Below are 23,550 nucleotides of genomic sequence, written 5' to 3'. Positions count from 1 at the left end.
GCGTCGACTCAACTGTTTTGACTCAGTTTGAATTTCCAAAGGCGCGTTAGTGACATCACGAGCTTTCGCCTTGATCGTACGTGCCGTTTTTAGATTTCTGACGCACAGTTGAGAAGGTTTGGTGTTTGCGTGCGCCCACTGACCTTTGGCTGCCTCTTCCTCGTAGGCATGGTTCTCTTGTTTGTGGTGTGGATGAAGCGCAGAGAGAAGGAGAAGCAGGCAAAGCCGCTGCTGATCGACCCCGAAGACGACGTCAGAGACAATATCCTCAAATATGACGAGGAAGGGGGAGGGGAGGAGGATCAGGTATGTCGCAAATGCATTCACCAGCGGACCAAATCAGAAAAGGCTGTTATCAGACACGGGCAACTTTGACATGATGAACACAAAACTCCCATTAACTTCCCGAATAGAAGCGGGAGAATAACTCCCTGGTGGTGTACGACTGAACAAGACTTGGCAAATTGAGGTCAGCGAGACTGCATGTTTACTTTGTGCGGAGCAGAAAAATGCTTTTCTCATAGCAGGATAAATTTGCTTTCCCGGGTAAAATATAGGCCGCCGGTCATGAATTTTACTTCTTCTTTGTCGTGCAGATAGTCTTTCCAGGAGAGCGGAAACAATGGCTGCGATGGGGAGTGTATATTTTCTGTCGGTCGGGTTGCAAGCTGCACCGCCGCTTTAGCCGCTAGTGTCGTGTGTGCTAATGGTCAACTTCAAAACCAGATCTCAGCGAATGACTGTGATATCGAATTTTTTGACATTTAGCCCGTCAGAAACCAAATGGTGAATATGAATGAGAAAAAAAAAAGCAAGCGCTTCAGAATAATTAAGATAAAAATAGCAACCGATTGAGTGCAACAGCATTTGCCTCTCGAGAGCGTGTGGGCGTATGCTTGCGACAAGCAATGTTTGCCGTTCATGCAAAAGAACTGAGCAAATGTATTTGAGCGTTGAGACTGCAGTATTTGTCTCGGAGACGTCCGCCATCATGTCGCGCTTTGGGGCATTTTAGTTTAAGAGCTTCTTCATACTCACGTTCTTTGTATTAACCTTTTTCCACCCAAGAAAAAAAAAGATTTTGGTAATGACCAACCCGCTGTGGCATAAACTTTACATTAGGTGGTGGTTTAATCAAATCCTTAAAGCGAAAGTCAACCCAAACATATTTTTTTCAACAATATGTTCTATGCAGGCCCACTAGTTGAAACGAGGATAAATATTGCGTTTGTGGAATAAGAGTTAATTCACCCGTTTTTAGCCATCTATGGGGGCGGCCATTTTGTCACTTCTGTCGACTAAATATGACATCACAGATGATAACAACCAATCATGGCTCAACTTCAGAAAACAGGTGAGCCATGATTGGTCGTTACTTGAGCCCTGAGCAGTTGTGATGTCATTTTCAGTCGACAGAAGTGACAAAATGGCCGCCCCCAAAGATAGCTAAAAACAGGTGGATTTTGCTGCTCAACTCATATTCCGCAAAGGCAATATTTATCAGAATGCCGTATTTCAACGAGTGGGCCTGCTTAGAACATATTCTTCCAAAAAACTATGTTTGGGTTGACTTCCGCTTTAGGCATTCTGAACTATCATAGTCCAAAAGTTCAATTCTTCTCACAATTACTCCATTTTAAAGTGGTGTAAATTATCGTGGAGAAAGATCTGCGTAACTGTTAAGTCCCACGTCCACCATAAATATGATTATACAACATCAGCGATCCCACTTCACTTGATACTGCCGTCTGGATTTTTTTTTTTTCCGTTTCCTTTCTTGGGACACGGCAAAGATTGCTCATCACTTTTCTCCTTGTTACGGGCCCCGTACTGCACGGGACGGACTTTGTGAAGCAGTTTTATGCAAGTATTGCATTTCTCTCCATGGTCTTTATCCAGGACTATGACCTGAGCCAGCTCCAGCAGCCAGAGTCTTTGGACCACATCATCAATAAGCCGGTGGGAGTACGCAGAGTGGATGAGAGGCCTGTCATCCCCGAGTCGCAGTATCCCGTCAGACCCAGTCTGCCCCACCCTGGAGATATTGGCGATTTCATTCATGATGTACGACTGGCAATAGATTTTTGTGTGTGTGTGTTTTTTTTTTTTTTCAAAACCATAAATGCATGATCATAGACAACTATGCTGTGTCCCACTATGCATTCAAAACCCATTAGTGGAAAATAGTGACAATAAATGTGACACATTTATCAAAAGCGATTTTACATACCGTTTTGGGGCTGTGTCAAGATGACAAGAACTGATGGGAAAACGAAGCTTCAAATATGCTTCATGGACCAGTTGTATTTTTCGACTCCTCTCGATGGCACTGTTGGTTTAAATAAATGGGTTGCAGCAACGGCAAGTCAATGTTCTTTCAGCCCAATGTTGAACAGAGAGCGCCATCTCGAGGAGTCAAAAAATACTGGTTCATGAAGCAATTTTGAGGCTTCATTTTGCCATCACTAATCAAGCACACCAAATAAGGACATGTTCCAAATACATTTCAATAAAATGATTGCTGTAGTGTTCAGGTTAAATGGATGATAATTCACCTCAAACTATTTTGTGCTTTACTCAGGAATTTCTGGCAATTGGCCGGTTGAAAAAAACCGTCATACCCTTGCTCAATAAATCTCTTATCGTTGTGTCGCCAGGGTCTTCGGGCAGCGGACAACGACCCTACGGCGCCCCCCTACGACTCCCTGCTGGTGTTTGACTACGAGGGCAACGGTTCAACTGCCGGATCGGTCAGCTCGCTCAACTCCACCAGTTCAGGCGACCAGGACTACGACTACCTCAACGACTGGGGCCCTCGCTTCAAGAAGCTGGCGGACCTCTACGGGGGAGGGGACGATGAATGAGAGCCAAGGAAGGGATGGGGAGGGCAGGGACGGCTTGCGGGAAGGCGGCGGGGTTCTTTCCGGCGGCGCCAGAAGTCAAGAGAGCTGGGGCATTTGGACGGACGCCCCTGGAGAGCACGGGTGGACGCCCGGGATATGACCCAGGCTCATGTGAGGAGCGGACCCTTACATGGGCTGTATATGTACACTGGACGTCTGGAAATATGAATTCCACTGCAACTGTATTCTGGCTTTATACTTTTCAATGGCAAACTTGTCGGGTATTGTTCTTTTTTTTTTGTTTTTTTTTTTTTTGTTGTTGTTGTTGTTCTCTCACCGTGCTGGACCCCGAACTCTCCGGGGACAAATCAAGGCGGTAGTGAGAGGCGCACTTCCTGAACTTAAGCTTTGAATGATTGTTTAAAAGATGCCCATGTCTTGCTTTAGTCTCACGCTGAAGAGAATGTTTCCGGGGAGATGCCCTGTGACTCTCTCAACTTGAATTTCCTTAGAACAGAAGCACTGTCATTTTATAAAGTGCCTTTTGTGGTGTGATTTTTTGTATCAGACTCCTGCTATCTCAGGATCGGTTGCCATTCATGCAGTACAGGGAAGGTCTTTTGTGTCATCGCCTCCCCCTTCGGCCCTCAAACCAACCTTGCCTGTCAACCCCCCCCCCCCCCCCCCCCCCCTCCCCTCCCCTCCAGGAGGCACAACCAGGGCACACTCTCGCGTGAAACATGGCCCTAAATTAGTGAGGACAAACTTCTTCTCCAAGGACCTGTTCAGCTTCTCTGTCACAAACATCCCCCGTTGACACAAATACAGGGACTAACTGCTATTGTGTGACATCATTTTTATACTCATTCGGGATTTGTAAATTGGTGGAGAATGCCTGCCTTCCCTCTGTGGACTCATGGATTTAGGGAGCCTTGATGTTGAGATGCTTGCCTGCCCTGTATGGTTGTTGTGCTGCTTTCTCCACAGTGTAAAGCTTCTGTTGGCATGATCTGAAGAAAGTGGGGACCCTAAAAGACTCGGAATCAAGGCCTCTGACAAGTTCTGCAACATTATTGACACCTTTAACATTCCCGTTTTTTACAGTCCAACAACAGTATTGAAAGCTGCATGAGTTGTTTTTTTTCTCCCCCAAGTTTTCTTCAAATCACTTGTTAGTATGTGGTGAGAATGTGAAAATAGTCAACGGAAACTGTATAAATATACTCTGTATAAAGACACTGAGGAAATAAAAATTACTGTAATGTACATAATTTTGAAGTGTCGATGACATTTGCTACAATTTTTTTCTTTGCTTGCCTAAGGTTAAAGTCGCTTTTTGCATTGGTTTTCTGTTGAATGATTGGAAATGCTGGCTTATAAAATCGTTGCTGTTATTTTCAATTTTTGCATGTTACAAATAACTCCTTTTTTAATACAAAACAAACATTTCCCCTTCACTTTGGGACAAGAAACTTTCATGAGCCATGCCTGTGGATCATTCATTTGTGGTTCTTAACCTTGTTGGAGGTACTGAAACTTTCATTTGTGCATTCACTGAACAATTCGATTCAAAATGTAGGCTGAATATGTACGAGGGGCCGTTAGGGACATAATTCAGGAATAGCTCTCACACTTACTACTGAAATGCTTTCATAGACACTAGTGAAATTTATGTTGCTCATAAACACAAGTGAAATGCACTCATACACGCTAGTGAAACGCTTTCATACACATTAGTGAAATTTTTGTTGCTCATAAACACAAATAAAATACACACTAGTGAAATGCAATAGATACAACGACAACAATAGATAGAAAAAAAATTACCATGTATAGTAAGGCAATTTTTGTGAGAAAAAAAAAACGACTAGGTATAGTAAGGCATTTTTTGCGAAAAAAAAAATGACCATGTAAGGTAAGGTGTTTTTGTGAAAAAAAAGACCACTATAGTTAGCCATTTTTTGGAAGAAAAAAAAAAAAAAAAGAGCATTTATAGTAAGGCGTTTTTGGGGAAAAAAACAACCATGTATAGAAAGGCGTTTTTTGTGAAAAAAAACGGCCATGGATAGTAAGGCGTTTTTTAGCCCAAAAAAAATGACTTTGAGATGTCCACAGTGTGTAATCATAAGTCATTATATCAAACAATATTCAATGTAAAAATAAGAAACGAACAAGAAGTTCAGCTTAAAGCTGTCTCAGACTAGACTCAAACCCTGGTCATCCATTTCACAGTCATCTGCTCTAACCACTCAACTATGGTCATCTTGCTGACAAGCTGTTATAACAGACCCAAAGTGTTAGCATCATGTTGAATGTGAACGCATCATTCAAAGGCATTGTTTGATAAGAAAGAGACGACCGTGTTTCGTAAGGCGTTTTTTGTGGAAAAAAAATGACCATGTATAGTAAGGCGTTTTTTTTTGTTTTTTTTAACGACCATGTATATTAAGGCGTTTTTTGTGAGATAAAAAACGACCATATATAGTAAGGGTTTTTTTTTTTTTTTTTTTTTTTTTTAAACGACCATGGATATTCAGGCATTTTTTTCATGGAAAAAAACTACCATATGTAGTAAGGCTTTTTTTTTTTTTTTTTTTTTTTTTTTTTCCAAAACGACCATGTTTCGTAAGGCGTTTTTTTTTTGTGTTTTTTTAAACGACCATGTATATTAAGGTGTTTTTAGTGGAGAAAAAAAAACGACCATATATAGTAAGGCTTTTTTTTTTTAACGACCATGTATAGTAAGGCGTTCTTTGTGTAAAAAACGGCCACGTACAGTAAGGCGCTTTTGGGTAAAAAATAAAAAAAATAAATAAATAAATAAAATGACTGAGATGTCGACAGTGTGTATCATGATTCATGATATCAAACAATATTCGGTCAATTAGTCTCTTTTTTTCACATTTAAAAATATGAGACTAATAAGAAGTCCCGCTGAAAACTGTCTAAGGCTGGAATCAAACCCTAGTCATCCATGTCACAGTCATCTGCTCTAACCACTCAACTATGGTCACCTTAGCATCATATTGAATGCTAACACATCCTTCAAAGGCATTGTTTGATAGGAAATGACCGTGTTTCGTAAGGCGTTTTTTTGTCCCAAAAAAATACCTTTTTTTTCTCTCCTTTTTTTTTAAACGACCATGTATATTAAGGGTTTTTTTTGTGGGAAAAAAACCCCGACCATATATAGTAAGGCTTTTTCTTTAAAAAACGACCATGTTTCGTAAGGCTTTTCAAAAGAAAAAAAACAAAAAAAACGACCATGTTAAGGTGTTTTTGTGGAGAAAAAAAAACGACCATATATAGTAAGGCTTTTTTTTTTTAAAAAAACGACCATGTATAGTAAGGCGTTTCTTGTGTAAAAAAACGGCCATGTATACTAAGGCGTTTTTTCCAAAAAAAAAAAAAAAAAGACTGAGATGTCGACAGTGTGTATCATAATTCATTATATCAAACAATATTAAATGTAAAAATATGAAACAAACAAGAAGTTCAGCTTAAAGCTGTCTCAGACTAGACTCAAACCCTGGTCATCCATGTCATAGTCATCTGCTCTAACCACTCAACTATGGTCATCTTGCTGACAAGCTGTTATAACAGACCCAAAGTGTTAGCATCATGTTGAATGCTACCGCAAAGGCATCGTTTGATAGGAAATGAGACGACCATGTATAGTAAGGCGTTACCTGAGCAGTTGTGATGTTATTTTCAGTCGACACAAGTGACAAAATGGCTTCCCCCCTGAGATGGCTAAAAAGGGGTGGATTTTGCTGCTTAACTCATATTCCACAAACGCAATACTAATCAGAATGCCGTGTTTCAACCAGTGGGCCTGCTGGGAAAATATTCTTGAAAAAAATGTGTTTGCGTTGATTTCCACTTTAAAACAAAGTTTGATTACTGTAAAAGCCACGCATGGACCATTTAATAATTTCAGACTTGATCTCAACATGCAGGTTGAAAAAAAATACATCCATAAATTTGATAATTGGTCAAATAGAAAATCAAAAATGAAATTATTCAGAATATGAACATATCCATGATGAGTAATGTGTCTTTGTCATATAGTACAGCAAATGTATTGTCACTCATAATCTCGACCCCTTTTGCGGTAAACCGTCTCTTTATTTTCCGAATGAATCACCCACAAATGAGGTTTACTATTGGATCCGAGCAGAAGCAGTGGCATAGCAGTGTGCGCGGGGGTCAAGAACTATATTTGTGTCCATTCCTGTGATTTCAATTAGTCATCTGAAGTGCCAAAAACCCCACTGGGGATTTAAAGGGATTTAAATCCTCTCTGGCAGCGTGTCTATCAATTAGCCACACCATTAATCCCCAAGGCGTAATCTCATTAGATAGAGCGCCTTTAATGAGACATCCAGAGAGCAAGCATGGCAACTGAGCTAGGGAGAAAAATGAGGTGGTGGCAATCTGCAGGTAGACCATGCGGAGAAGTGATTAGTAGGATCGAAGAGGGTCAGCAGAGGGAGGGACCAAGGCAGGGAGATTTAAGAGCAGGGCCGATGTACATCATCGGAAATTTGCTCTAGGCTATATTGAAAATAAATCTTGTCATTTCATCGTCACTGTGCACAGACGCAGGAGAAGTGAACCAAGTTTATTGTTCACGACGTCCACTTGCTTGTCCAAACCGTGTTTATTGTTGCGGAGATAGTTTGCGGTGGTGTAGAGTTTGGTAGTTGATTGTAGTTTATCATACCGAGTAAAGTTTCTCTTTCATAGATCGTCACAAAGGGTTCAATGTCCAAATGTATTCATACCCACGTTCCGAGTAAAACATTGATTCGAATTGTATTACTATGGTTCTGCCAGAAGTCATGGTGATCCTTTGCGGTTGCGCAAAAGATTGTGTTTCCTCAACATTGTCTAGTAATATTTGTGATACAAATAACTTTAAAGGGAAACATCTTGCAGTCTTCTTGTGTCATTTGCAGCCAAGAGATAGACTTTCAACAATCAAAAATTAGCTTGACTTCAACATTTGGCCAGTTTACAATGCGTTCGAAACCTGGGCCTTCACTGCGGATTTACCCGACTGAATCCACCCAAACACATTTTTTTCTCAAAAATATGTTCGCAGCAGGCCCACAAGTTGAAACACGGCAATCTGATTAATATCGTGTTTATGGAATATGAGTTAAGCAGTAAAATCCACCCGTTTTTTAGCCATCTCCGGGGGCGGCCATTTTGTCACTTCTGTCGACTGAAAATGACATCACAACTGCTCAGGGCTCAGGTAACGACCAATCACGGCTGACCTGTTTTCTGAAGCTGACAAAATGGCCGCCCACAGAGATGGCTAAAAACGGGTGGACTAACTCTTATTCCACAAACGCAATTGTTATCAGAATGCCTTGTTATAACATATTCTTGAAAAAATATGTTTGGGTTGACTTCCCTTTTAATTCCACCACTGTCATGTTGGAATAACACAGAAATGCAACACAGCAGCACACAACTGTAGCACGGGGAGCAGTTCAAAATCAATATTTGTCTATTAGCATGACAAAAATAATCCAATGCAGATGTATTTTGCGAGTCCGTTGACTGCAACAAGTTTTGCTGTAACCAGTCAGTGGACGAAAAAATGTTGACGTCATCGCGATCGGGTCTTGTGAGGACCTGTTTCAAATGTAATTGGTTCAAGAAAAAAATACAATATAGCTGAATTTATGTCGGCCCTGGGCAGATGAGAGCACATAAACATGCGCTCGTATGAAATGAAGAGAATCCAACCGTTAGAAATAAATTCATACAATTTTGTGGAACAAATATTGGAATGTAGATTGTAAGAAGGACTGCAACTATTCTTTTAATCGTGATTAATCTGTCGATGATTTTGCCTATCAATCAATGAATCAAAGCATTTTCAAACGTCCATCCCTTTATTCAAAAACAGGACATCAAACGTCAAATGAATTAGGATTCGGTTACAGGCTTGGTCTGTAACAACCAATCGAGAAATCGGAAAAATGTTGATGATTGTTTTGCAAAGTGAAAGCAGATTTTTGCAAACGGTCGTATCTAATGTGGTTGCAATACATGAGAAGATGCCCAGTGATGATAAAATGGGAACCATGTTGTATGTTTGTATAGACTCAACATGTCGACTTCATGTTGATGCACCGATCCACTGCCTTAAAGTGATAATCATGTCGGTCAAAAAGTCATTTGGACATTGATCCGCTTTACGGGGAGCGTATTTGAAGATCTTAGCGGGGGCACACTTGGTTTCTCCGGGACGAGATGAGCACAGAAGAAAGTAACGCTGAGTTGAATCAACAATGAACAGTATGTAGGCTGAGATCTGGATGCTGGCATGCAGCCAGTGCCTCATCTTTATGTGTGTGTTGTAAATAAAGTTCTCTTTAAACATGTCCACGTGCTACTTTTTGCTGAGTCTCTTGGGTTTTGGGTCTTGGGACCGGTCCAAGCCTAACAACTCCACAAGCTGCCGGTGGTTGTGATGCTGGATGCGTCAACACTTGTGTGTGGCTGCTGTTCAACGAAGGGACCTTTCCGTGCGCGATGGATCGGCTCTGCTCGATGATTGCGTGCTGACGCCAAAGCTATTTTAGGACTCACCGAGATCAAAGCGGAAGGAACGTGATGTCAGCGTGGGAGATAATATCTCGTCTTTAACTAACCCCAAAACTCCAAACTCCATTAATCACAGCACTCTTTCAACCGCATCCGTCAGAATCCATTTCGGTCTGCACGCCGCATGTGCAGATGTGATGGGTTGGCAGAAGCAAACAGCAATATTACAATTGACAATGAATTGAGCCAATTTTTCTAAGGCATGGATAAAATATTCAGATTTGTGAGGCAGCAGGTGTCCTGTTGCGAAGCTTAAAGTGAAAGTCAACCCAAACGTTTTTTTTTTTTTTTTTTAAAGAATATGTTCTTTGCAGGCCCACTAGTTAAAACACAGCATTCTGATTAATATTGCGTTTGTGGAACATGAGTTAAGCAATAAAATCCATCCGTTTTTCTCCATTTCACGGGGCGGCCATTTTCTCACTTACTATCAACTGAAAATGACATCACAGGGCTCAGGTAACAACCAATCATGGCTCAGCTTCAGAAAACAGGTGAGCCATGACTGCTCGTTATTTGAGCCCTGAGCAGTTGTGATGTCATTTTTTTCAGTCAACAGAAATGACAAAATGGCCGCCCCCTGGAATGGCTAAAAATGGGTGGATTTTGCTGCCTAACTCATATTTCCTATTAATCAAAATGCCTTGTTTCAATTAGTGGGACTGCATAGAACATATTTTTAAAAAATTTAAAAAGTTTGGGTTGACTTTCACTTTAAAGGAGGTTACGACTCATTGCTAACATAGCGAAGAACAACCCTAACCTTTTAATACTCACATTAAATATGTTAGTCAGCAGCAAATTTTGATTGGAGGTGGCTTTTTGTGTCCCTAAATGAGTTTCAACACTGATTTTTAAAAAATGCCGTCAGCCTGAGCAGAGAGGTTTGATCATCTCTCAGTTTCAGTTGAAATGTCTTCCTCAACACACCGACTACCTCCCTAAAGAGTAAGAGACGATTGTTTGGCACTTCAACAAGTTGGACTCAGATGTCCTTAAGGGTATAATCAAGCTCCGTTTCCCATCTGCCCCTCCATTTCCCCCCTGTCAGCCTCACTCCAGGAGGACAGAGCAGAGCCTAAGATGAATAATAGATGCATAGCAAAGTCATTAGTGTAAATAAATAATTGATCACCGCACATGTCCGGGATTATTATTGTAAATGTTATGATGATATTACAGTAACATGACAGGGAAGAACGACACACTTTGAGATTGTCTCCCTAATGAAAGATGATTAGTCACAGTTTGAAGCCAATGTTGCAGTGGCGTGTGCGCGTTCACTCCTTGTTCCATTGCAAATGGATGAGATCAAATTCATGCTAATTTCACATCAAAACATTTCTCATATATAATTTATGGGTCTGTTTTCGCACATGTAAGGAAAATGCTTTTGTCTCAGAGTAATCGGTGTGTTACCTAATTGAATGTGCTTCAGATGCTTGTGGCATACATTAGCTCCCTGGATGGCCGCCCACTTTGGATAGCAGCTAAACAAAGAACTACAGTGTTTGCAGCTTTAAGTGAAGCATTCCGGGACTTGACAATTAATAGGGATGCCACGATATCCAAATGTCACGTTACGATAATATCACGATATGAACCCCTCGGTGCGATATTTATCGCGATATTGCGTGGGGGTTGGCGATATATAAAAAGCTAACGCTACTGTATAACAGCTCATGATATTGTAAAAAGAGAAGAAAAAAAAAGGGCTAAAAAAAACATCACAATATTCTGTTTTTACATAAGAGCATTCGCAAAGAAATAGGCTTGGCCAGTCATGTGCTCCCATTAGCGATTAATGTGGGTCTTAAACAAAGGTGGCATCAAACTAAACTGCACTAATAAACTGGAAAACAACTTGGGCTTTTAACCAAATCTGCTGCTATTAATATCGTGACATGACGACGACGATATATTGTGGCAATTTTGATATCGCGATATCACGATATTGCCGATATTGTGACATCCCTAACAATTAGCATTCCCATCTGGGGAATGACATCACGTATGTCACGTTTTGACCACATGCAAAGTAACAATGCAGGAATATGAAAGATTCTCATTTTCAAGCTTGAAATCATGTCACTACTTTGCATGTGTCAGCTAAAGAAAATATTAAGGTATGTTGGACACTCTGCGGTGTAGAGCAAGTGTTAGCTAGCTTCAAAAACACTACACAGTAAATTTCGTAGAGTATATTTTACTAAAAAAAAAAAAAAACGATATTTGGTCCCAGTCTAAACAGAGTAAAATTTACCCTTGGAAGAGAATAATATTCAGAGGAAATATTTACTTAGTTATTTACGTGGGGGAAAAAAACTATTAGAGTTTTTTTCATTCAGAAATTCAAAGTAAATTTTACTTAACTTATATAAGTTAAGTTTTGCCATGACAACAATACAAGTGAAATATGTCAGGCCAAAACAGACCGCCTTAAAAAAAACAAGTAGTTACTTTTAAAATCAGGTAATCAGTAAAGTAACTCTGTTACTTTTGTAAATCAAGCAAGCGGCAAAGTAACTAAGTTACTTTTAAAGTCAATTAATGAGTAAAGTAACTCACTGAGTATTGGGTATGATTATGTTGTCCGTGTGCATCTAATCTTGTTTCCTGTGACTTCTTTGGGGTCAGTGTGACATCAAGCAGCCTCATGTAAGAGCGGCACATCAGCTTGTTTGTTCCAGCCAGAGATGTGCATGTCACACATTTCTCCGTGTAAACCTCAAGTGGAGATGCAACACATTTGGCTACCTGTCCTGCCCCATAAAGGCAATGACTTTGTAAATGGGGACGTTCCTCTCCTGTGGGCTGCCGCTGCCTGCTGCCAGACCCGATGTAGCCCCATTAAAGAGGGTAACAGGCTATTAACCCCCACATCAATACCTTGCAGGTGCACACCATACTTACGAACCCATTTCAACAGCAGTCATAAACACCGCTCCTATAATAGCGTCTGTGGGCCAAAGCAAACTGCCCTGGTCAACCTCGTGACAAAAGAGTCCTCAAGTCAGCATTAACCCAGGTGCCACAAGGTCATGGACACATAGGAGATGGAGTTGTTAAGAGGTTCAAGCAGACTGAAACTGCTGATGCACGGACCTTAAAAAGTGCTTTTCTCGTTTCATAATAAAGGTGATTATCGGTGAGTGCATTGGTGGATCTTGCTGGGCAACAAAAGGCGGCAAATAAATCCCAAGGTGCCGAGTCACTTTATCTGACTTGCATTCATATGGCCAACTGGCGGGGGGGGGGGGTGTCTAATACCACCCAGTCCCCTCTGCTGCGAACAACCTCGTAATGATCACATGAAATCATTTTCCTTTTTAGAACTCTGGTCTGTGCTTTACATTGCGTATCCTTTATCAATCCAATAATGTCAACGATTTCGTCATTAGAATGAATAGAATAGCTGAATTTTCATATTTTGTTGGTGATCAGTCCAAGGTGTGCACTGCCTCTCTCACCAAGTCAAAGTAACTGACACAAGTGTTGTGATTGGGCAGCATTGTTGCCAGCTCCATGAAGGAAAATAGAATCTGTACTCACCATTTGCACAAGTATGTACGTGCTGTCTGTTGGGCACGATGAGGGCAGGCTCATTTGACTTCAAATGGGATGCTATAAGCAAGACGAGAAATAGTGCAAGTCAACTATGATTTAATTTATGATTTTGGTGGTATTTTGACAACCGCGTGTCACACGCATGTTAAGACATCTGGAGACGGTTTCAAGCGGTGAAAAAAAAAAAAAGAATACAAACCACATCTAAATGATGTAATCGCTGAAAAGGGATCAGTCGGAAAAATGTACATATAATCCCCCCCCCCCCCCAACTGTGTCTACTTCCCTTTCAAAACAGTTGACGTGGAAGTAAGAAAAAAGCGATGTTACTTCACTCTTGTTCCCTCTGGCAAGCTCAGGGTGTTTACCCAACACCCTCAGGTGCAGTGACTGAGACGTCGCTAGGCAACCTCATCATCCCCCGTTGCTGCTCTGCCTCCGGCACTCAAGTGGGAGCTTATGTGGACTTAAGTCTGAAAGAGCAGCGGTGTTGATGAGTGGAAGAGGGATTACCATGAAAAATAATGGGTTGGGTGGAGGCACAACGGGTGAGGTCGTACTCGGCTCTATCAACACCATCACCACCACCACCAGACAAAGAACCTTTGAATCGGGCTCTGCTTTCTCCAGGCATGAACAATTCAGTGACCAAATTATGTGCAAAAGATGAACTTCCACACAATTCAATCGAATGAATGCGTTATGCCATTTAACTAAGTTAACAACTACTCTGCTTTGCTGCTTGAGTCCATAGGATTAGCAGATGCCTGGAATACAAGCGTTGCAAAAGGAGCTGATGCCATCTTGTGGTTTCAATAAATACTTTCATTCTAAAAGGCCAAAAAAAAAAAAAAAGTGAAACAAAAAAATGGGACTCATCACTATTACCAAATACAACTGTGCACCTGTTGGTGTGAAGTTGCTCCCAGTCATTGTGACCTAAGGCGACAACCACATTGGTGAAAATGCATATTGCAACACGTGTTAACAGTTTGATGTAGCAGATGTTGCCAGAGCACCGGGGTGTCAACATCCCATCAAAGAATACAGTAATCCCACCAAAGCCCTGGAAACACAGAATTGTAATTAATTGCAATTGTACTATACTGTACAACTTGGTGGTTATAGGGATGAAGTCAAAATATTGCAGTCATTTCTACCTTAGCAACAGCAGTAAAAGATGCAGAATAGAATCTTCCACAATTGATTTTCAAAGGCCCACAGACACAGCCTTTAATGTTTAGACCAAAAGGAATGTTCAAGTAGGAGCAAAATCTGTTCCCCCAACTGTATTTGTTGGCAACGATGTGCTAATTGTGTAAACAAACCACGAAATTGACGTTTTTTCTGCTCGGAAGCCCACTCGTTGTTGTTGTAGAGGGAGTGTTGTGCTCATTAGAAATCAGGGACAGACTATCACAAGTAATATAGGCGTTGTGTTTCAATACAATGCTGCCCCCTAGTGTGGCATGAGAGACAAAAGTTTGAACATAAAATAAGGTTAGTGTAAAATATTAATTTATTTAAAATGTTCATTTGCGAAAACATTTGTTGTATTATATGGGTACATTCTCACAGCTATTAAAAATGTGTAAAAGTTAAGATGTGACATTTACAAATATACACGTTTCTCAATCACAGATCCTAAAAGCGCTGCAAAGGACAAAAATATATTCAGGTCGCGAAATAACTCCAATATCTATCAGAAAGGACAACAGTGACATGTGGGCAGCTAAACAAACAAACAAACAAACATAAAAATCAATAGGCGTTGACTTGAGAGTTATTTGAATCAAAAGTTATGAGAATAGAAGCACTCTTCACAAGCTGAAATCTACACACCCTAAGAGTTAGAGAAAATAACTAACTTACAATTCAAGGGACATGACACGCAACGCAGCAGGTAAAATTAAATAAATAACTAAACAATAATTCAACAAATTTGGTAAATAAATATGTGTCAAATAAAATGCAGTATAAGTAATGAGGAGCTAGATATTTACGGCTTTATGGGTTACAGCAGAGTATGCTACATGGCTTATTGTTAGAAAGGCAATTCAGTAGGTCACACTGTGTGAATGTACAATTACTAATTTACTTAAAAACGATTTAAAAATAAATGCGCGTGGAGTCTGTTTAAGCAAAAAAAAAAAAAACAGTTATTTTCAGTGCTTCAAATTGTAACGCACATAAAGGAACAAGAAAACAAAACGAAGCGAGTGCATACTTGCGTAATTTGAAAAAATCAAATTCAGAAAATTCATTAATAAACCAGATTTTCAGAGAAGATGCAGAGTCCATTGCTGCTCAGAAAATAAATGCGCCTTTAGGGGGGAGGTAGAAAGGTGATTCAATATACAGTTACAGTTGATATACTTTTTGACGTTTTAGGTCCTAGATCTGCCCAAGTGGAAAAGCACGCTTGCCAATACTCTTGTTTTCACGAACCTTGTCTGCTCCAAGTGTGCTGGGAGTGGTCGCTCTCTCCACACACTTGACTCTCCCTCCTCTCTGAGCTGCTGACAATCGAGCCTATTTGAGAAAGCCTTTGTAGAGGAAATTGGAGCGACTGGTAAATCTCTCGTTCTCCAAACAGAAGAGCAAGTCCCTGAGATTGACACGCGTGATGCGCTGCCGTGTCGGCCTGGAGCTCGATGAAGCGGCGCCCCCTGAAAGATTGGGGCCTGATCCCTGCGAGGCGACAGAGATGAGCAACATTGACTTTGTGACCATTCTCATGCTAATGCAAACGTGTACTCGTATTTTCCGATTGACAATAAAGGGCAGGCAACTATCGGTTGGACGGCGCTCACCTTTCACTTTCAGGAAAGGCTTTTTTTTTTTTTTTAAGAAGTAGCAGTTTGAAAAATCCATATTATTTAGATGATGTGCTTTGACTGACAACCATAGCTCTGCGCTATTAGTTTTCCAAATCAATAGATTTACCGGGCAAGCGCAGTTAAGGATTTGTAATTCTTAAACAAACCAGAGGGTAACATCACCAAAACTACAACTGAAATGTTAAAAGGGGAGAAAAAAAAAACAACAATATGTTGTCAGCAGGCCCACTGGTGGAAACACGTCATTCTGATTAATATTCCGTTTGTGGAATATGAGTTAAGCAGCAAATTCATCCGTTTTTAGCCATCTCAGGGGGCGGCTATTTTGTCATTTCTGTCGACTGAACGTGACACCACAACTACTCAGGGCTCAGGTAACGACCAATCTCGGCTGACCTGTTTTCTGAAGCTGAGCCGTGACAAAATGGCCGCCCCCAGAGACGGCTAAAAACGTGTGGATTGAACTCTTATTCCAGTGTTCTTGTCACCTCTGTTACAGCTGTGGAAGATGGCGAATCAGGAATCTTCCTCTTCTTTCGAGGGCCAATGGCGGCCAGGGCGGTCTGATTGGCCTCCCTCTGTCTCATCTGAGCCAGCTCCTGCTGCTGCATCTGAAAGAAAAGGATAACACCAGCAACATAGACGGCAGTCATACAGACCGTGTGACTCCTCTCACCTCTTTTGCTTTCTGTTTCAGACGTAGCTGCTCCGGGTCTTCTTGACGAGCTCGAGACTGCGTTGACAAAAACGGGAAATATCAACAGATATGACACTCTCGGCATCCCCAACCGAGGTAGAGGGCACTTTTCCTATACCTTAGCTGCCTTTAAGAGAATCTCTCTCTCCTGTTCCTCCTTCCGCTGTTTCTCTAACTGATCCAGCTGCTCAAAGAACTTTAGCTGAGAACGAACATCGCTGCGCTGCTCATGGTTGTCCTCTTCCTGAAAGTCGAGAAATGTAAGGGGTCATTCATCCACCCATTATTTCAACCCGTTATCCACTCGGTGAAACAAAAATGTTTTGTTTTTCTACACAAAAGTTGCTTTGATGATATTTTCTTTGTGGCTTGTAAAAAAAAAAAAAAAATCAGTCAAATGACATTTTCTGTAATCCTGTCAACAGAAGCACAGAAAACATCACTGTGTTAAGCAAGAAGCAACACGTCACTTTGTTGGCCCCAAAATTGTGATTTGTTGGCAACACGGCGCAAATTCTCAACTGAAGGGGAACAATGCAGCCATTGTGATTTGTGACAGTGTTCAAGTTACAAACAAACCTTGAAATTGCCGTTTTTCTGTTGCGCTACGAGGGAGACCCTTTCCAGCAGATCGCGTAGTCGCTGCTGAGTAGCATGTGAGATGTAATTGATCACCTCTGGACCGAGGTCTGTCACTCCATGCCTGCGGCCTGAAGCACAAAGAGTGACGCTGTTGGGCCTCCAACACCATCAGGAGCTGCATGTACAGCGTTGTTAAGCCAGCCGCAGAAAAATAACGTGCGGAACTGGACAATCGTAAAAAAAAAAAAAAAATTAAAAATACAGTCGGCGACTCCATGCTACGACTGCCAGTCGACTCTCGCGGGAGAAGGCAGTGGGCAGCCATCTTGCTTTGCCTCTGTTACTGACAACTAGTGAATCGTGACTCGACACAAATTCTTGATGGGCTTCGCTTTCATTTCATTGGTCATTGTTCTAACGTCGTGGTGGAGTAGAACTCTGAAGTGTACATTATAAAGAGAGAATTTATCATTTCATTCTCACCGATAAAACGTGCACTTCGAGCTTTTCCCAGACTTATTGGTACAACCTCGCATACTGTGGCATTTTTGCCAAAGAGACTAAAAATAATGTGAAAATGCCACGCATGAATATATATAGCTTTAGTGCGTGGCAATGTAAGATGGCCACCAGTTGCTTCACTTTTGGCTACAGTGAGTAAGGCGACATTAGCAGTCCAGGTTATTAGATAAGTCTGTGACCCTCGCACATATAAAATCAACTCACTCCGAATGAAATCTGCAACTTACTGGAAACAATGTTTCGGGACACCACAGATATTTTAGAAGTTAATCTTTGAGATTTGTGAGCATCTAGCACAATAATAAATTCTAATCCGGTAATAATATTTGATCAGCAGACGAACACAAAGAAGAGCTGACAGGGGCATATGATCATAACAAGTCTGGTGTCTCACCAATCTCCAGCATTCTCCTCTGTAACATGGCGCAGGAAAGAAAGGCCTCATCCTTACAGGAATGTGTCACTGCTCCTACCAGTCCGGAATTGGTTGCGAGGATGTTGGCACTTTCCTCGGACAGGTTGACTCCAGCCATGGAGGCGACGTCATTGATGTCGTCGTCGTCCCTGTGAAAATAGGTGCAGCGGTGCCAATTTAACCAGCCAGACCGATGAATGGACATAAACATGTTACCGTACTCAAGAATCAGTATGCTGCAGTTTATGCTTTACTTTATTTGGCTGCAGTTGGCCTGTACATTTGAATGTGGAGATGTGCTGGACAGGCTGGGCAGCTTTTCTTCTTTTGTTGATAACAAGGCATTTTCATTGTCAATGGTTGGAATTCAAATTTGAAGGGGAAAACGTTACTACGGAAAGAAACGCGTTGTGTTATACTGAAATGACAGTATAAAAAAATACAAATAAAAAAATTGGAAAAAAAAATAAATAAAATAAAATAAAAATTGGGAATTTTGTTATGATCATTATTTGTTTGAATGTCCAGTCCTTCTGCTGTTAATGACCTTAGGACAATTATCCAGTACATTGAGTACATTTGCTGGCTGAAACTGCTTACTTGAAAGTGCCGCCTGCTTCTTTCAGCCTATTCTTTTGAGCGAGAGTCAAGACTGCGGCTGAGTTTTGTCTAGAAACAGCTGGCACCTCCGACTTCACAGGAACTGCAAGAGATTGGAGGACAGACAGTCAGACAGACAGTGTAAATAAACAAGAGAACACACCACTATTACGGTAAGTCAGCACAAGGTCACTTGTGATCGGCTCACATGGTTGCAGTTCTTTCAGCTGGACCTGTGGCTGTCCCAGCACTATGCGACCAGGCGCCTGATTCCTGAGATTCACCATAGAGGACGCGGCTAAAGGGACCTGAGGTCTCAGCATTGCTCTCTGCTGCTGAGGCTGGAGGACCTGCGGAAGGTTATGCCCATTATCACCCAGAAAGTTACGAAAAGTGCGCTTTTATTGTCGGAGACAATTACATGGACATCGGTGGCGTATATTTACGTTAAGCGACGGTGTCTGTCCAGGCTTGCTGACATTTGGCTGAAGCTGGGGTCTGTTGATTTGAGCAGCGAGGCGAGGAGCCGGGCTACTCAGGACAACTGTGGTGGGGCTTGGCGTGGTGGGCAAGATGGAACCGGAGGCCGGCTGGGCTAGCTGACTCTGCTGGATGAAGGCTGCCGAGTCTGGGGTAAGCTGCCTCAAGGCAGGAAGATTTTTCTGCACGCGACGTGCCAAACATTACTCAACTACAGTCACCTAAATTTGGTCGTAGAGGCTCTACGGATGTACTCATTGGTCTTTACGTTTGCCAAAGGTAACCAAAGACAGATATAAGTCCCCTTACCTCAAGGAAAGGCACGAGGTACGGTTGGGGCGATGAGTTAAGCTCTTTATATAGTCTGCTGGTGAATTCCTCAGCTTCCAGTTTATTCTCCTGATGAAAGAGCTGATATGAATGTATATGCAGACGCTATGAACACCTTGCATGTACTGTCATTGTCACTCACCAGCAGGTCTTTAACCAGCTGTTTCACACTGGCAGCCTCGCTTAATCGCTTGCCAGTGCAAGTCAGCTTGATCAGCGTAGACAAGAAATTCCTACATTTGTTCACATTCTCCATTGTTTCCTGATGGGTGTAAAAGGACGCATTTAGGTTCTGATTGACTCACGTGTACCTTTCTTAACACGTTTAATACACATAGCTCGTGGCCATAGTGAGGATAAGCGGTTCGGAGAATGAATGAATAATACACATAGCAGATATATCATGTCAGCGATGCTAGGATATATTTCCGGGGCTTGAAAACACAGCTCTGAGCCATCCCAATGACGTGACTCACTTTGCTCATTGCAACCGGCGTAATTGTGGGACCAGCTGTTTGGCTTCTTTGGGCCATTCCTGGTATTGCCGTCCCCATTGAACTCTGAGAGGGCGAAAGCATTGATTATCATATTTGTTGAATGTGAAGGCCTACTTTCTAACCAATGTGTAGCAATCTCTTGATTTGGTGACTTTATTCTTTTTTTTTCTTTTTTATATGCTTGAAAGGCATTAAAAGAGCCAGGCTAGAGTACCTGAAGGACAGGAGGTCTATGGAGAGTGGTGGTGGAACTCAACGATGTTGGAGTTGGGCAACCCTGTCGGATAATGGTGCTCGGAGGTGTTTGTCGGCTGATGATGGCGTTTCCGGGAGCCTGGAAAAAAATTAAAATAAATCAGAAACAATAACATATTATATGGTCATCTCAGTTTTTACCTCAAAATCCTATATGCACCCACTTGACACCTACTTGGGTAAACATGCACAACTATTGAGAGCTCTTATGCGTTGTATCCAAATCCTGACTCAAAAAAAACACTACTGACAATTTTAAAACGAGTATTATATGAACAATACTGTAGATTATTGGTGCTGTAGCTCCGCTGCCTCAAATTGAGAGGGGTTTATAACGTTTTGGTAACGTTATTTAGCTACAGTATATTGGCAGGGAAAACTAATAATAACCGCAATCATACTGTTTTAACACAGACCATAACAATTAAATATTGGTATTCAGAAATATTAGATACTTATATTGGCTCACATTTAGTCATGCACATTTGTCAAGTGCATAATGAATCTATTTCAAATGCAAGTACTCTATTGAAAATAAGCATTCATTTATTGCCTAGGCTCACAACTGTTCACCTTCTGTAACTAGAAATGACTTACATGAACTATGCAGGGGCGTACGCAGACTGAACGCGGGAAACGTCAAGATGAACGCAAACAAATTCAAGTATGAGATACGACCTGGCCTGGAGGCATGTTTGGTGTAGCAGTTCGAGGTGCCATGCCACCTAGCGCCTGTGCCTGCATCTGGGCCAGCGCCTGTTGAGGAATCATCAACAGCTGTCCAGCCTCACTGCGTACGAGCACCATCCCTGAACAGAGTTGGAGAATATACATTCAAGTTCTGTTTAGCAGGTAACTACAGGTGCTGCTATGTTCATGCTGTATATGAAAAACAGTGGACCCCCACAAACTCACTTTTTTTTTTTATGGGTGGGACAAGCCCCATTTTTTGTGGAAAACACTTTTTCAAGACATCCCGGTCCAACGTAAAGCACTTCTAGAACCAGAGGTGGAAAGTAGCAGTATAAATACTGTACTTTGTTAATGTACTTCAGTATTTTTTTTTTTTGAGGCCTGTACTTAATTAATTTTTTCATTAAGTTAATTTTTCTTATGACTTCTTTCTTTGAGTTGCTCTGTTTGAACAATGCTGTACTTACAACTCCTTTGTCAAAACAGGCTTGTTTTTTTTTAATTATCTTTTTTATCATCTCCGTGGATGACAACACGATGTAAAAATAAAAGAAAGAAAAAACAGACATAGAGAGATTAAGAGGTAAAGATCATAATTCATTGAGATCTTGGGGACTTTTAAGAGAAAAAGTGGCAAAATCGAGAAATGTGAACCAGAGAGCATTGACAAAGATGACTTAACAGATTCAGAGAAGCGAGATAATTGCCTGGCCTCATTTAAGAGAAGTTTGATATTGTCAGCTCCAAGAATAATTGATGGAGAATGTGTTCTGATTTTGCCAGCCTAAAAAATGAATGAATGAATAAATAAATAAATAAATAAATCACCAGCACCTACAATGTTCCATCTCATTTGAAAAAAAACGCAAATACACACAAGGTGTATTTTTTTCAGTTGTCATTAACTTAATTTTGCATTTTTTCAGTTCGCATTAACAAAGCTATGTGTTTTGTTCCAATCTGTACTTTTTCTGTACCTCTACTCGTACAAGTTTTTTTATGCATCTACTTTTACTTCATTAGAGTGCGAAACCTTTTGCAACGTTTTCTAAGATGGCCTAAATAGTGCAGGCAGTGTATCATTCAAAATGTCAGAATAATTTACGACCTAGTGTGGGGTTCATGGGATTTATATACTGTTGAGTGGAACAAGCGAGGCACACTCACCAGGGGGAAGCTGGATGTTATGTATACTGGGCTGCCCGGTGGATGTCATGGGGAGCCTAGGTGACAATATCTGTTGCGTCAGCGTTTGCATCCCACCCGGACCGGCAGCTGGAGGGGCACCTGCGGCGTCAGAAGTGACAGAATGCTGCGATGGAGCCTGCATGCTGGTGGCGGGGGTCTCCGACTTGATCGTGGGCGCCATCGCACGCATCCCATCACTGTTCCCGTTCAAAGTTGGACCCAACTGCACGGTTTGCATAGGAGGCCTGACAAGGGTCACGGTGGGAGCGGAGGCGAGGACACCTTGCGAGTTGGGGAGCGGCGTCTGGATGACAGTGTTTGACAAGGGGGCCATGGTGGTAGCGCTCGACCCCTTGGACAACACCTGTCCAGTGCTATTGACAGATGTCACGGGACCGCTGTTATTACAACTCGCCACTGTCGTCCCCACAGGAGGCACAGCACTTCCTGAAGTGTGACAGTTCATAGTTGGTCATTGAATGTCTGCGCAGAGTATGAGCCCACTTCCTCCTGACGAGTGAAGATGAGAAGTCACACCAGCACTGATAATGAGTGTTTTGCCAGCCTCGTGTCCCGTGGCAAAGTCCGCCGACTAACCATGGGGACGTCGTTATGTTGACACCCCATGCACTTCCAACTTGTTAGAAGCAGAAACAATGAAGAAAGTGATGGGGCAAGGCTTTGGCGCATCTACTCATTTCCCCTGCCAGCGTGCTCCTTCCTACACACGGAGAGCAACACATTATTAGGCGTTACAGCATACCTGTCTAGCTATCTTCTTGAGCCAAGTCCCAACTGGACGTTAGCGCGCTACGGAGCAACACTTAATGGTCAAATGTCTCGTGCCTTCCCCAGTGGTTATTGTGAGACAAGAACAACAATGGTGAGTCTACGGAGCGTTCAGCGTGACAGACTACGGCTTTATTCACCTCTGTGTGTAATTTAAGCTCTTCCAGCAGACCAGGGACAGGCGCCATCTTTACTCTCCGGCGAGCTAGCGAGAAGTGAAGCGATAACTGTACTTACCAAGTGACGTGCGCATGCGCTCAACAACTTCGCCGTCTTGTCGGAGACGCTCAGCTGACCTGTGATTGGCTGCTCCGCGGCGTAAAAGGCGGTCCTAATGGCATCAACTGTCATTCCAGAGGATTCGTTACCAGCAGTAAACACCGCCGCGGTCGCCAAGTGTTTTCGTCAAATAGCGCGTCCCAGACGGCTTGTTTGTACGGCTCCGTCGGCCTCCCCTGTTGAGAATTGCCAATTGTGACTTTTAGTGAGTTGTCAGTATGTTTTACAAAAAAGGAACAGCCCCTTTTCGAGGTTGAAGTACGGTGGAGACGCGTTGCAAGATGGCTCCACTGCTGTGGGTAGAAAGTGAAGTTGCTGTAGTGAAGAGGCGGAGTGGGCGTCACAC

At 42.0% G+C, this 23,550-nt stretch overlaps 2 protein-coding genes across 8 annotated transcripts in view; one reads left to right on the top strand and one right to left on the bottom strand.

Annotated features, from left to right (window-relative positions):
- The window catches only part of cdh4 (cadherin 4, type 1, R-cadherin (retinal)), a 230,048-nt gene extending 225,934 nt beyond the window's left edge, over nucleotides 1–4,114 (top strand). For all 4 annotated transcript variants that reach the window (XM_086040754.1, XM_086040753.1, XM_086040755.1 and 1 more), the window contains 3 exons: nucleotides 167–306; nucleotides 1,900–2,064; nucleotides 2,658–4,114. In XM_086040754.1, coding sequence (XP_085896880.1) covers nucleotides 167–306; nucleotides 1,900–2,064; nucleotides 2,658–2,864 — 512 coding nt within the window. In that variant the 3' untranslated portion in view covers nucleotides 2,865–4,114. The remainder of the gene's footprint in view (nucleotides 1–166; nucleotides 307–1,899; nucleotides 2,065–2,657) is intronic.
- Nucleotides 4,115–14,538: 10,424 nt separating this feature from the next.
- taf4a (TAF4A RNA polymerase II, TATA box binding protein (TBP)-associated factor) lies at nucleotides 14,539–23,522 on the bottom strand. 4 transcript variants are annotated; one of them, XM_086041956.1, is made up of 17 exons: nucleotides 23,222–23,521; nucleotides 23,066–23,130; nucleotides 22,116–22,857; nucleotides 20,934–21,064; nucleotides 20,215–20,334; nucleotides 19,980–20,063; nucleotides 19,646–19,765; nucleotides 19,483–19,572; nucleotides 19,140–19,355; nucleotides 18,902–19,043; nucleotides 18,694–18,796; nucleotides 18,073–18,242; nucleotides 17,154–17,284; nucleotides 16,693–16,818; nucleotides 16,554–16,610; nucleotides 16,366–16,488; nucleotides 14,539–15,728 (listed from the first exon to the last, which is right to left on the bottom strand). In XM_086041956.1, exons 3-17 carry the CDS (start codon nucleotides 22,600–22,602, stop codon nucleotides 15,570–15,572), a joined length of 2,259 nt encoding a protein of 752 aa, XP_085898082.1. In that variant the 5' UTR covers nucleotides 22,603–22,857; nucleotides 23,066–23,130; nucleotides 23,222–23,521; the 3' UTR covers nucleotides 14,539–15,569. The 4 variants fall into 4 exon arrangements, with proteins under 4 accessions (XP_085898082.1, XP_085898085.1, XP_085898086.1 ...); XM_086041959.1 differs by lacking the exon at nucleotides 23,066–23,130 and having other exon boundaries at nucleotides 22,116–22,583; nucleotides 23,163–23,522; XM_086041960.1 differs by having other exon boundaries at nucleotides 22,116–22,583; nucleotides 22,900–23,521.
- Nucleotides 23,523–23,550: the final 28 nt, after the last annotated feature.

Source organism: Filicampus tigris, chromosome 9 (assembly GCF_054856515.1).
Source record: "Filicampus tigris isolate MCC_2025a chromosome 9, RoL_Ftig_1.0, whole genome shotgun sequence".
Taxonomy (NCBI): Eukaryota; Metazoa; Chordata; class Actinopteri; order Syngnathiformes; family Syngnathidae; genus Filicampus; species Filicampus tigris.
This window is presented reverse-complemented; position numbering and strand designations above follow the sequence as displayed.